The 14628-nt window shown below is 39.2% G+C and overlaps 1 protein-coding gene across 1 annotated transcript in view; it reads right to left on the reverse strand.

Annotated features, from left to right (window-relative positions):
* HBP1 (HMG-box transcription factor 1) overlaps nt 1-11899 on the reverse strand; it is a 13651-nt gene extending 1752 nt beyond the window's left edge. Inside the window, exons 1-9 of the mRNA XM_010189198.1 lie at nt 11712-11899; nt 10353-10587; nt 9318-9450; nt 8465-8576; nt 8222-8334; nt 7757-7913; nt 7069-7213; nt 4507-4836; nt 543-684 (exon numbers count right to left, since the gene is read on the reverse strand). Coding sequence (XP_010187500.1) covers nt 543-684; nt 4507-4836; nt 7069-7213; nt 7757-7913; nt 8222-8334; nt 8465-8576; nt 9318-9450; nt 10353-10587; nt 11712-11880 — 1536 coding nt within the window. The 5' untranslated portion in view covers nt 11881-11899. The remainder of the gene's footprint in view (nt 1-542; nt 685-4506; nt 4837-7068; nt 7214-7756; nt 7914-8221; nt 8335-8464; nt 8577-9317; nt 9451-10352; nt 10588-11711) is intronic.
* Between the last annotated feature and the right edge of the window lie 2729 nt (nt 11900-14628).

Below are 14628 nucleotides of genomic sequence, written 5' to 3' on the forward strand. Positions count from 1 at the left end.
TACCTATCTACTGCATTTATTTTACAATTAAAACACAGTAATATATGGAAGGGATTAATGAAAAAAAAGATTACTTTGCTCCCTCAAGAATTTCATATATGCTGATATAAATAAAGAGAAAAAAAAAAGATTAAGAAAAAGCTTTTACTGAAAAGCAAGGAGACTGAATCACAACAGAGGAGGATTTTGTGAAAGTTTGTTTTTGCAGAGAATAGACAGGTGTAGTTTAGATACAACCTCATCAACTCAGTTGCTCCAAACAAAAGATGATGGGCCCTTTCTCTGAATCTCCCAAGCACTCACTTTCAGCCCAGCAGAACTCATGGCACTAGCAAAATACCCGAGGCAGACAGACCCTGTCCTGATGCCCCTCCTGCCAACTGCCCAAAAGCAGGATACCCAACACAGGCCAGTAAAATGAAGGAGTAGGCTACCAAAAAAGGAGGACAGCAGAGGACATCCTGAACAAAACCCCCTGCAGGCACCGTATGAACACATTTGGACACATATGAACAATGAGAAAGATTGCTTCACAAACATACAGAGTTTGTTCGTTTTCGTTTCCAACAGTCGGGATTTAAACGCTTCTGTTCTTCCGCCAAGGCCTTGGCTTCTAGTGTGTACATCCGCCTCTCTTCATTCTTCATTTTCTTCCACCTGTCACCCAGTATCACACTTATGGCTCTGCAAGATAAATGTTGACAATACAGTCAGGACAGTGTGTTAAGAAATACCTTTTTTTTTTTTTTTCTATCTCAGCACCTTGAAAAATGACGAATGTGGAAAGAAAAACAACCACACAAAAAAACCTGAAGCTTTAAGAATTTTTTTTAAAACAATCATGTTTCTGCTTATCTTCTCATATTTCTTTAAGAGTTACACAGCTGAGGCTTCTGTGTTGGCTGAGCATGGGTCAATGCACACTCTAACATTTCAAAGGGCACGCATTTCAATACACAGCAACTTGTACAAACCAGCAAAATAGGGATGTTAAAAAACCACCACCAAATTAAACACATTTATTTTGCTATACTTTCCTATGAGATCGCATGACAGCTTTGCAGAAAATATGGTCTCTAATAATTAAGGCAATGATCTGACCATGACCTCAGCCAAACAAGTATTTGATTAACCGTAAAGCCCTGTGTGTATTTAATAGATGTGTGGAGCTTGCTCCACCTCTAATCCATACTGGGGAGAACACGAGTGGGTGGAACGTACTGGTAAGTTCCCGTTCCTGTGCAAAAGGAACCGTTTGTTCTACCACACCTACCATTATTTCCAGAAGCTGAATGAATTGCTTTTCCTACTTCTTACAAACGTGATGTCTTTTGGACAGTATTTCCCCACATTATCATGCCACGCTGCTTAAGTGCACTCCCAAACGTTGGATCAATATTCCATTAAAGCTTTAACTCCATCCTTTAGCTGAACGCAAGTCTCTGAACAGCAGCTCCCTTATCAGTGACAATTACTGAACCACTGCGTAGGTACGCTGGGGCTTCAGATTACACTGATTAAAGTTCTGTGACCAGCTTTTAGGAAAAGGTGCATACAACTATGTGCTTAATCGTATTAAGAAGTTCCTTCCTGGCAGCAAAGCCAGCATAGACTTTCTAACAAAATCAAGAAGAGCAGAGTGTCATCAACCATGTCCACAGCATTTCACATACAGCAATTCTGAAGGCTTTTCTGTACCTTACCAACAAGAAAATGGGTTTTAATCCTACAAGACTGTGCGGTACCATTCAGGCTTCCTGCAGAGCGCAGAGAGCACAGCAGGCACGTCCCCGGGGCTGCCCTCATGGGGCTGCCACATGCTCTGGTGACTGCAGGGCAAACTCCTCAACCTACAACCACATCCCATCAACATTCAATCCACTTGCACAGCCTCTTTGGCAATGAAATTTCTGGCTTTCTATCCAAATTGAGAACCAGCATCTCTGGTCTGTCATCAGAAGTAAACACACTCCAGCTCCATCAGCAAATTTTTCATGCTTTGGCAGCATCCAGAGGCAAATCAACAACACGACCAGAAATCTGTCTCGTTTTGGTCACCAGTTTGTACTGGGTCACTCATATCACCAGGGAAGAACACGGTGACCAGAGAGAGCAGGTCTGCTGAAAAAGCCATTGTGTTTCCAAATAAAAAGGCACTATGAAATCCTTGTATTTCAAATGCAAAAATATCTATGTATTTTATACCTCCAGAGACAAAACTGAACTGAGGCACTGAAAGTGACTACAGATGTGTACATTTTAAAAAGCTTGAGAAATCCAATGCAGAGACAAAAGCTCTATTTTTCCAAGGAAATATTTCTATGAGCAAACTGCTGTGACTGAAAAAAAATATGTACAGAGAAATTCCCTCTCGTAACAGAAACCTAATTCTCCTGACCAGAAACAAGTAAGAAAAAAACTGACTCTACTGCACCACTGTCTTAGGCGCCCTCCACCTCATCAGAACTTCACCAGGCTCCTCACTGCCCTTGTCCTCTTAAAATGCTGCCAAGGTACCTGACAGCCCTTCAGCACCAGAGTCGCGTGCAGGATGCAGCCCCTCACAACTGCAGTTAACTCAAAAGACACTGCCAACCAGTAGTTAAGAATGCCTCAAGTTTACTCAGTAACTGCATTCGGCATGAACAAATGCTGTTAATACTTTAGGTCTTCTTCACCTTTAGAACATGCTACTCAAATTATTTCGGTATTTCTGAACACACAATCAAGTCCAATGATGGTTACAGCGAGAGCATCTAGAAAAGAAACAAGCGCGACAGTAACAGCAGTTTCTCAAGTACGGTCTTACGTCCACGGTATTTTTAAGTATCGTGTGAATGCTGACTTGTGTTCTGAATGTTTAGAGCTCACTATCTTGTTGACATAGCTTGAGCTACTTTGTCTAAGAATAGACTGTTTTGAATACCTCCAGTTCTGTCCTTTCTTAAATGCATGAGAAAAAGAAAGCAACTGCAGCAAATGTAAGAACTCCAGTGTACAGAAGCGGGTATTACATGTAACAAAGCGGAAGATCTACTCAGTAATCTGAAAATGATGCATACTTACATTTAGAAACATGAGAGTTGCCTCTGAACAGCTAAATTATTAAGTGCTCCAGCAACACTTAAGCAACAGGAGCGAAATGCCTATAAAATCAATTATCACTACCCCTTATGATTTCTTCTGTATTTTATAGATGCCAAGAAAGTGCATCCAGACGCCCTGTCTTGCACATGGGACAGGGAGCAGTGCGCTCTGAGGCTCACTCAGAATTTACTCTGTCACCACTTTCCATCAATGTAAACCCGCTCACTGAAGCTTTCAACTTATTTTCACATCTGTCCAGCTGTAGCTCCAGTTCACTGCATCCATTTGAAATCAGCATTTTAAATTAAATATACAACCACCGTAAACTTTCCTGGCTGACACTCTGCTGATTTCTCACTGCTAGCTGCAATGAATGTGCAGGCAGCAGATCTGCTTCCCTGGAATTCCTGTAAACACTGCAGAACATCACTGCCAGACACTGGCTGGGATTTAAGGATGGCTTATTTGTACGTCAAGATTTTATTTCTCAACACCAGTTACAGCCTCCTTACTAGAATATTATGAAATATCCAAAACCTTCCCAAAGCCTTGTCACATTTAGTTTTACCAGATTTAGTACTGTAATTTTTATATGACAACGCAATTTTACAGTAAGAGTTTTCATAATGTTATATACATAAAAAATCTGATTATAACATCAGTGCACGTTCATGAATTTTAGTTTATATTTACATATGCACAATTAGCACAAAATATTAAGATTATTTAAAACATATATAATGGGCATCTTTATAAAAAGCGTTTAGACCTGAATGTACATGGAGATAAAAATGAAAGAACAACCCAGCAAAACCCTCCCCCAAACCCATGGTCATACGACTCTTCCTGCAAGTTTCAGCAGATCGCTCAATGCCTTTAGACCAAGCAGAATTAGGCAAGGTACTGTCTGGATTAAGATCTTTCACATATTCTAACAGTCACTACTCCACTATTCAATACAATATACAGACTAGCAATAAATGATAGCAACTTAATTGAACAATATGCAGTATTATGTTGAGACTTAAAAGGGAATTCCCTTTTTCCATTACAACACACGAGCAGAGAGCCTGCTACTCTTTTCCCCGTGAACATTTCTCATCGGTTTGAACAAAGACTGCTGTGTATTTGTGACTCTGCCGCTGCACATATGTGTATGTGTCAGTTGCTTCACCCAAATGCTTTCTCAGAAGGTAAGTTTGCCAAAAATGGCTTGTGTCAAATTTACTGAGTACTGCAAATATTTAAAGTCCACCCATACATTAAGCCTTGTGTCAGCATCTTTCAAAACTTGTTCTTAAAACAATATACACACATTTTATTTAAAATAAAAAATTTAGTTCACTTATGTTTAAAGCTGCGACACAGATATCCCGCTAGGTTACCAGTAACAACAAAACAACGATTTTATAGCATTACCTGTTGTCTTTCCCTGGATACATCTGAGTGTACTCAACTCTGTATTTTTTGGCAAAAAGCATGAAGGCATTCATTGGTCTTTTGCACTTGTTTGGAGAAGTGGCACTCACAGTACTTGCAGTCCCTGAGCTGTGGCTTTTGCCAGCTTTGCTGTACAAAGAACTGGAGGAAAGCTGTGTCGATGCAGCAGATGCACAGTTTTTACTGCTGCATTCTGATCTCTCAGCATCCGGATTGTTTGACCCTCCACAAGACAGAGAAGCGCGACGCTGGCGAGCCATGCTGCTTAGCACATAAACTGCAGAGGAATCCATTGGTGTAAAATCGTAACTACAAGAAAAGGAGATATCATAAAATGATCAAGTAATTTTCATGTGAAATCCCTAAAGAGCTGTTTCATTTGTATGCCCTTTCTAGTATTCTGGTCTCTTGTGCGTGACACAATGATTTGTGCTTCATGCAGATGTCGGTGGGGAAAAAAACCTCAAACTCTGGCGGATGAATTAAGAGTTTTTTCAATGTGATGATGGACTGCAACTCTGCAAATCTGCTGTGTACTATCAACTCCCTAGCTCTGCATCAATTAATTATACAATGTCTTCAAATTTAACCCTCTTTGAAATAAGCTTCCTTCTTTCTGCTTCTGTCCTTACCCTAACTCAAATCTGGTCAGTGAGTGAAAGATACTGAAAGGGACAACTGATGTGGGAAGAATAAGCATTGAGTTCACTTGCAAATACATATTGATTACAAATATGAAGCCACTACATTAAAATAAATTATACTATATATACTACTGTATAAATAACTTTGATTAAAAAACTGTTTAAAGGCCCATGGTGCAGCATACTGTTTGATTCAAAGCTGACAAACGTCTGCCCTCTAGTGACAAAAATGTTAAATTCCTGAGTATTTCAAGGTATTTCAACACCTTAGGCGACTTGTTCTTACACAATTTAGGCTGCCAAATGCTATAAACTGTTGTAATTTTTTGTCGAACAACAACTACAATTAACCTCTAACCACTACAGAAGCAGCTTAGTTCCACAAACTGGGAACCATACACTATATTGTCTTTAGAATGCTACACAGGGAAAACACACTTGTAAAGGTGCTACTCAATCATAAATCTGAAACACTAAGTTACCACCATAAAATAAACATTAAAAGTGTAAAACTCTACGGCTTAACTCACCCACTGCTCAATATGGCTACAGTTGCATAACTTATGGCAAAAATAAGGGCTTTGAAAGAGCTTCTTTCCAAACACGAAGCAGAACTACAAGCAAGGACATGCTGCAAGAGGTAGAGCGGCGCCCACCTGCACAGGCAGCCCCTTTCTCTAGGATGGAAAGCAAGGGTGGAACCTGAAGGGCTGCCTCCAAAATCCCTCAGAAAAGTAAAAAGCAATGAAGAAGTGATAATGGCAACAACCTTGGAGGCAAGTTCACAAGATAACAAGAAAGTACCTCTCTGTTCCACAAATGGTCCAGCACCATTCCTATTCCTAATCTATTTCCCGTAACACAGCAACAGGATTTTGTTTAATTCCTCTGTCCTGTTAACCACAGCTGCTGCTGCATGCTCCTTTCTCAGTGACTCACTCCCTTCTGCCCAGAGAAAAAGAAGAAATTTGAAATGTCCAGGCATATTCAGCTGAACTGCAGGATGAAAAAGGAGCCACAAGTCCAATTTCTTCAGTGAGATGTAAATGTGATTAACAGCTCTCTACATATGCAGTTCAGAATACGAGTTAGTAAGAAGAAAAATACTGAGACAGCAAATGAGTGAAGACAAGCAAACTGAACTCATCCCAGACTGAAATCATACAAGAGCAACCAGGGCTTGAAGTGCAAACAAGCATTTGAAATTCATTTTTCCATACTATAAAAAAAACCAAATAGCAAGCGGACTAAAAACAGATGCTATAAAGGAGCTAACATCATAGGATAATATGGATTCTACTAAACCCAGAAGTCTCACAATACTACGGAAAAATCTTTATGAGTAATACTGTTTCCTTAGAATGTCAGAATAATTTATGTTGGACAGGACCTCCGAAGGTTATCTGGCAGAACCTCTTGCTCAGAGCAAGGCAAACCTCAATGTTAACCAAACTCTGAAGTTAGGTAAGTTTGATATATTAGAAAAGAATCACAAAAAGCAGAATATACAAAAATATTAAGAACCAATTATGAAAGTAAGGTACTCTAAAGCCATAGCACATGCACTAACTACCAAGAAACTACTCAGATAATTCAGATATGTAGCTGCATATGAAGCGCAAGTTAATAGCTGGCAGATATACTACTGTGGGAAAACTGCACTACGTTTTTCAAACATAAGCCACTTAAAGAATCTATACAGTTAATAAATATTAACTGAGAGCACGCAATCACACAGCTTTCCTAGTGTTCAGTCTTCATTTTTCCCTTTTGTTCACTGTGTATTACCAGAAGTATTCGCTCTTTGCTCTACATAACGCTTCAAATTCTTGCAGACTTAAGGTGCCTGCTCATTAAATACAAAAAAACCACTGAGGCCACTTTATCAAAAAATTACCTTTTAAATGTATCAAAAACACCTGAATCATCAAAGTTAATGGCATCAGGGTGTCCAGGAGGTAGACACAGATCTCCAAGATGCATTTCACAGCATGGAATGCCATGCTGTACCACAGTCAAGCTTGGATAAAAAGATGACCAACCTGAAGTGGTAAAGAGTTAAATTAGACAAACGGCCAGACAATCTCTCTAGTTCTTAACGGGAGCAATCTCTAAATGATATCATGTTATAAAAATGTTCTGATGTAGTTCCTTTCACGGAGAAGAAAAATCAGAAACACTTATTCAGGGAATAGTTACTACAGTTCATTTTTATCTCAAGTTAAATCTCATTCTAGCAAAAAACGTAATCAAAACCTCAAAACTTTTATCATCAGAAGTTCCACGATCAGCAAGTGAGAAAAGCCTCCCTTATTTGCAGCTTTCCTTTCTCCCCCCCGTTTTTCTCCTTTCCTGAGCTCCATTATACACTTAATCAAATCCTTTCTTATGAGATATGCAGTATTTCTGTAGCTTTATAGCTTTACAGTTTCATTTGTTCAAATTCTGGATTTCTTTACAAAGATAGTAAATTGCTTCTACAACACTAATCAGTTTCTTGAACACCACGGGACACCAATAAAATCTGTAACAACTTTCTAAGAATATTTCAGTATACGACCAAGTATACTTGTAACATTTCATACCTTTATTTTTAACATAAAAAGGGTGATCGAGTCTGCACTCTACTGTAAGCAAGCCGTCTTCCACTGTGCCAGGATCAAAAGTCAACTTCAGCACTGACTCACCAAAGGAAATGCTTTCTTCATGAGAAATCAACTTCAAACCATCAGAACCATAGCCCTGTAAACACACATACAGTTCAAAATTTTTCCCCTAATAAAAACATATACCTGCGTATACTATAGGTGTATATTCATCCATAGACTAAAAAACACCAACATGCTCTCACTAGAAATTAATAAAGATTATAAACATTCAGAACATACCTAAATTAATTCAGTTCAGTCGCTTTATAACAAGATACTCAGGTAGACAAGCGTAGTATAAACCTGTCTTCCCTAGACAGGAATTAAAGGAACAGTGATAACCTAAGAACCTAAATATTGTGCTACAGATACTGAAATGAATTTATTAGAACTAATAGCTACCTTGTAAGGGCTCACTGGGAGATTTTCCTCTTTTCCACAGCTTTCAGATCTCACAAAATCTTCAACATCCTGCCACTCTTTATTGTGTCCTTTATGAAAGCACAAACGAGAGCCTAATAGATTTTTTTAAGGAAAAAAGATTAATGTTATGTAAAAGAAGTCTGTGTTACAAAAAAACCCGAAACCACCACCAGAAAAGACAAGACAAAACAATTACTCATTCAGTAGGACATGCTACTTTACCTTTTAGAAAACAATGCCAAACAGTTGAAGGCCAGGAATGGCACCATCCTAAATCATCATCATCTGAAAGTGACGACATGCAGAAAATGCCAGATTCTGATTCACTATTCGCCTATTAAAAAAAGCAAAACGGTGTTGATATTTTACTGCAGATTTTAGGGCTGGTCTTACACATCTTCAGAAATGTTCTCTAATTTGCATCTGTGCCATAATTTTGCCTTAAAATACTCATAGAAATGTAACATGAAGACAGATTCAAGGAAGACAGTAAATGTGAACAGGGTACTTTCACCGTCTTTCTTGAAATGTCTCATCCTGAAATTTCTGGGTTTCTTCTCAGACTCAACTGCGCTTATCCACTTATGGATTTTCAAGCTATCATCCCTTGGTCATCCACAGAAGCACTCAAGCCATGTTATCCTATGGTCAAATTACTGGATAGCTGTAGGGCTAAGTCAGTTCTAGATAAATCACTGGGAAAAACTCAATGTTTTTAACAGACAAGTTTCAGACACAGATTAACACCCAGGAAAGGGAGAAGCATCTAAAAGGAGATGGTTCCATATTTCTTTCTTGAGACAGTAAGCAAGTTAATACAATTTTTTAAAGCTTGCTAGAGAAGGAACTACAAGAGAATCACAGCTTTCTTACAATGTGATCTCTTCACAAAAATGTGAACTCTATCATGTAGCATTACAAGCCTACTGTGTTTGGTAAAAAGTAACAGAAAATGTATCTTAAGTAGAACTGGTATTAGAACTAAATAGTTGTGGTTTTTTAACTAGTTTCTCTTCTCAAAAAGCTTAACCCAATGCTCATGCCTCTATTTTAGAAATGTTTCAGAGCAACTCACCCTTTCATGTCTGACTGGTGTTTCATCCAAATCATTCTTGGAGAAGTTAGGATCATTCTTTGAGGATCCTGGCGGAGGACGTGCATAGGAATGTAAACTTTTGCTTGTAGCTATTATGTGAACAGGAGATGATCTACAACAGAAGAACGTATTTTAAAATACCTCAGATTACGGCAACACAAGACTCAGCTGCCATTACTCTAAAATGACTCTACGTAACAAACATTTCTGTTTGCATGAGCGGAATACCAAATAAACTTGCCACACACCAATACTGAAGTAGGATGATTAATGGGTGCTGGCTCAGGCAAAGGGAGTATTTAGCATAACTCTTGCATAGCTTCTATATACCACTGAAATGACAGTGCTTCCTCCACTTCAGCATCTCCCTGTCACAGTGCTGAAGATTTTACAAATATCTTGAAGCGAATACTCCATTCTCAGAGTACATAAAGACATCTGCTCTGTCCTAATGATTAAATCCCAACTGCACTGCTGTTACCAGTACTGCATTTAATTTTATCATAAACCTAAGACCAAAGTCACACAATAAAAGGTGAAGCTCAGAAATTTCTGAGATCTCACACTGCTTTTCACAGCCTTACGGAATTTACAGATCCTAAATCTGTAACAGTATCAATAAAAAATTACATGGCATTATATTTAAAATTAGCTCTTTAAAAAAAAATCTAAAGTTACTGCACCAGTAAGCACTAAGACTTTAATGTAACAAATTCATCTTAATTTTTCATCTGCTGCTTCATATAACGTGAATGCCCGTAACTTCTGAGCCTTCAGTGTTAGGCAATGCCCTTATACCATCCTACCTCACTGGTGGCTGGCAATTAAGCACCTTTTGCAGCAGGCTCTGAAATGAGTCCTGTGCAATCTTCCACAAAAGAATGAAGCTACTATACAGAAAGACCAAAAATAGGGCTTCAGTTCAAAGTCAGAGGGAGTGAAGGGTGAGGGACGTGTTTCTGGAAACACAGTATTATAAATCTTAGAGTTCAAAACTGATATGAATGTCAGTACCTGTTATAAAAAGAGCACTGCATCAAAGGACTCTGAGGACTTGTAGCTATATTTGCTAATTCTGTCAACCAGTTCACCCCATTCTCGCAAGAATAAGCACTTTCTGAATCGCTGCTTGAGGTATGTTGGTTCCATGAAGGCCTTGAACATTCCTGATGTGAAACATCAGCACCAAGCTGATAAAGTGCAGGTGGGGCAGAATCCGTCTGCACAGCCTGTAGTTCAGGAAGATCATCTGTGCACAAACAGATCAACAAACTCATAAATCACCATAATTATATGCACTGATGAACTCTAGTTGACACCAAACCTTGCAAACAAAAATCACGAAGGAACCACAATGAAGTAACTGATTTTATTTTCTCAAACACAACTACCAACATTTCACAAACCCTATTAATAATACTGACAAAATGGCTTCAGAAATAATCATATATCTAGTCTGTTATACATTCATACAGGCAATTTAAGAAAACCTTTAGGTAACTAGATAAAAATGCAGTTCAGGTAAAACATTTTTGAAGTTTTTACTAGGCTGGCTAGTTTACACAGAATTGTACTGCAGAATTATGCAGAAGTAGCAACAGGCTTCGCTAAAATACTAAAATATTCAGGAAAAGGCAACTAAATCCATCTATCCTAGCAGCCATGACATTAAATATTATCAACATCACAGGTTGTACAAGGTAAAGTTTCCCATGTTTCCACAAGGGAACTGGAATTAAATAGCTGAGAAGTCATGAAAGTTGAGTATACAGCCTGGCAGGAGTGAACTATCCATCATCTACAAGTTCCACATTATACAGGACGTCAGAAGAGAGCCCAGCTTGTTAACCAAAGTCTGTGTTGCATGCTCTCATATAACTAAGTACCACTACTCATAACCACTCTGTGACTTTAACTAAATATGTTAATATTTCACCAGTAATACCAATACTTTCCAATGTCCATGCTATTTTTCTCCAATATATAAGAACTGAAGTTAAATGCACCTCTATCCCAGAATCTCTATTTGCAGCTGATATAAAGCAGTGTTACTTCCCTTTAGGAGGAGCTCTTGAGCTTTCTGTTTATTATTCTTGTGTCAAAAAGCTCCTCTGGAGATTAGGAGCAAGAATTTGTAGCTCTGAGTTCAAGAACACATTTAAGTCAACAGGCCAGTGTGCCAGAACTGGAAATGGGTTACAGGGAAAAGTAACTGCAAAATAACACCTTCAGATGTCACAATTCACTGTCATATTCCCTGCCCTACTTAAGGTAAAAATCAGTAATCTCATTCAGTCAGCTTCCAGTGATTTCACTATAGAAAAACTACAACAAACTTCAGAACGTGGCTTCTAAAAAAGTCATGTTATTTACCAAGTTCCATGTGTTCATCACAGGATGCATATCCAGGAGAAGAAGGCAGGTTTTCATTACACTTCAGCAGCTCCAGTGACTCATTCATCCCTGAAGTTCTCTTGTCCACTACCAGAAGGAGTTTCTGAACTGCATTAGGCATTTGATTAGTCTTCACTTCCCACACCATGTTAGGATGCTCCAAAGTATCTGACTTTAAAGAGACAGAGGTTAAAAATTTGTATACACATAAACCATTTGAAGTGTTTATCCGATAAGCTACTTCATTACCAGAACTCTAAATCCTCCAAAATCTGTTGAGAATCATAGCATAATTTAGCTTGAAAAGGACCTCTAGAGATGATCAAGTACAACCCTGCAGAGAAGCAGAGCCAACTCTGAGGTCAGCTGAGGCTGCCTGGGGCCCTGACCATGTGAGTTTCTGGTATCCTGAAGGATGGAGATTCCCTGCCTCTTCTCGGAAACCCGTTCCAGTGACCACTCTTGCTGTAAAGATTATTTTCCTTATGCATGGTTTGAACTTCCCCTGCCACAGCTTGTGCCCACTGCCTCCAAGTCTGGAGTCATCTCCTCAACCACCACTCAAACCAAGGTAAACAACATCCACTTGGTACCCTGAGCCAGACGTCCCATCAGAGCAGGCAAGTGGATAGGTCAGACATGATTTGCCTTTAGTTAATCCAACCTGGCTATTCCCAGCAACCTTCTTGTCTTGTAAGTGCCTGGACATGACTGTCAGGAGGACCTCCTCTACAATCTTCCTGAGGGCTAAGGCTAGGCTGACCTGCCTAACCTCCCACACCCTTCTCCTTAAAGCCAGGTGTGACATTTTCTTTTTTTTTTCCAGTTACTGGGAGCCTTCCTGCCACCAAATCCACCACCTTTGCAAGACCATCCCCACAATGCCACTGGCCAGCTCCCCCGACACATCCCATCTGGTCTCACCGACTTGTGCGCGGCCGGCTCACAGAACTGGCCTGCTCCACCTTGCTTTTCCTCTACCACAAACAAGGAGCTCGCTCTGTCAGACGCGTGTTGCTGGGCCCAGCGACTCAGGGAACCTGGAAACAGGCCTTGCAAATAAAGACCAAAGCCAAGATGATGTCGTCCTCAACCTTTTGGCATTAGGTCTCTTACATCATTTAGCTCCAGGCCCACATTCTCCCTAGTTGCCCTTTCACCACTGCTGTATCTGCAGAAACCTTTTTCACTGCCATTCACGTCCCTTGCTAGCTCAGCACCAGGTATAGTCCCAAACACATTCGACTCCTAACATCCTCAAGGGTGTTGTAAATGGAAAGGAAAAGGAACCTTCTACTAGCAGATTTCACTTCAGTTTCATTTTTCCAGATCCCAGTACTGTAACATTTATACCAGAGGAAGTACTTTAAATCATTTTCAGCAGTCAGAGAACTGTGTGCTCATTCTACACAACCACCGTCTCTAAAAGCTGGGAAAACAAGGTTATGCAGTCTTTAGTAATTTGGTTATGTACTGGTTTTTTCCAGATGATGATGAATTAAAGCTACTGTAACATGATTACCTTGTACTTTAATGAAGTGCAATTGAAAAAGTAATCACAAGTCCTGCACAGAAGAGCTGAAAACACAGGTTAGCAAGGAAGAAAATTCAAGAAGTCTACCACATGCATGTCTACTAAGTATGCTATCATAATTACAGAATTACAAACAATAGCTAAAAACAGTCTGATGTTTTCATATGAAACAGTAAGCCTATCATCCTAAAAGTTCCCTTAGTGTAATGCATAAAAAGCCAACTGATAACAATTATGAAGAAAACCCCCAGCTTTATATGGTATTGGGTGCATAAAGTCAACATTAACACTATTCCATGTTTTTACTCAACTCTAGGAATTTGTTTCATTTTGCAGCTTGTCTTGCATGTAATACAGATCAGACATCACCTTTTGTATGACCTTCTGGCCCTACCAGAAGAAGCCTGACCTAATTATGACAATGATGACGGCACACGTATTTCACCTCTAGGAAGCATCTTTAATGCAAATTATTTTTCTGTCACCCATGAGGGACAGCACAACTACAGAACAGCACGAGAACAGAAAGCTCAGTCATTTCTGAACAGAAAAATCAGACCCCAGCAGTACAGGCCAGGACCTCGATGATTATCTCCAAGTAATCAACTCTGAAAAGCCACTCCTTGTTTTTCTGGCTTGTGTATGTTCTTCCTTTCTCCCCTTCTACCTTGTTTATCTCTATTTTTTCTCTCCTCCTTTCCCATTTTCCTGCCAAAATGAATGTGTGAACTTATTTTTGGAATGTTACCTTCTCCTTCCTTCCTGCCAGCTGCCAAGATTTAAAAGTACCTGCCCTGGTATCCCACACACCGAAGGTCAGAGATAAGGTACAGATAAAACACACAAGCCTGATCAAAAAAGATACTTGTTTGAGAAATGAACTGTTCTTCCCAGCCGAAAGAATTTTTCTAAACCAAAGCCACACGTGTACAAACGCAAAAAAATCCTCAAACGTATTAAAGAGAAAAAAAAAAAAGTGCCCAACTTCAATTTTTTTTAATGCTACTTGATTAAAGCCTGCTTTGGACATCGTGTGCTTCTCTTGTCCTCAGCCTTTCAGTATTTTGGAACATTTAGGGAATGGTCATTAACTAGTTTGCAAAGATTTTTTTTAAATTCAACTTTATGTTCAAAACTTGTTGCAACAGATATTTTCTAACAGTGTGCTTCACAGGACTATAATGACTGCCATTTCATTTAGAGGCTAAATGCATTTATTTACGAATTTGAGCTTTAAGCTAAGTCAACTTGTCACACTAAAATGGCAATATTAACAAAGACCTTATTAATTACACCACGTCTATTTTTGATGGACAAAAATAAATTCGGGACAAAAGCAAATAAAGACTGAGGCTGAGAAGG

Source organism: Mesitornis unicolor, unplaced genomic scaffold (assembly GCF_000695765.1).
Source record: "Mesitornis unicolor isolate BGI_N332 unplaced genomic scaffold, ASM69576v1 scaffold7010, whole genome shotgun sequence".
In the NCBI taxonomy this organism is placed as follows: domain Eukaryota; kingdom Metazoa; phylum Chordata; class Aves; order Mesitornithiformes; family Mesitornithidae; genus Mesitornis; species Mesitornis unicolor.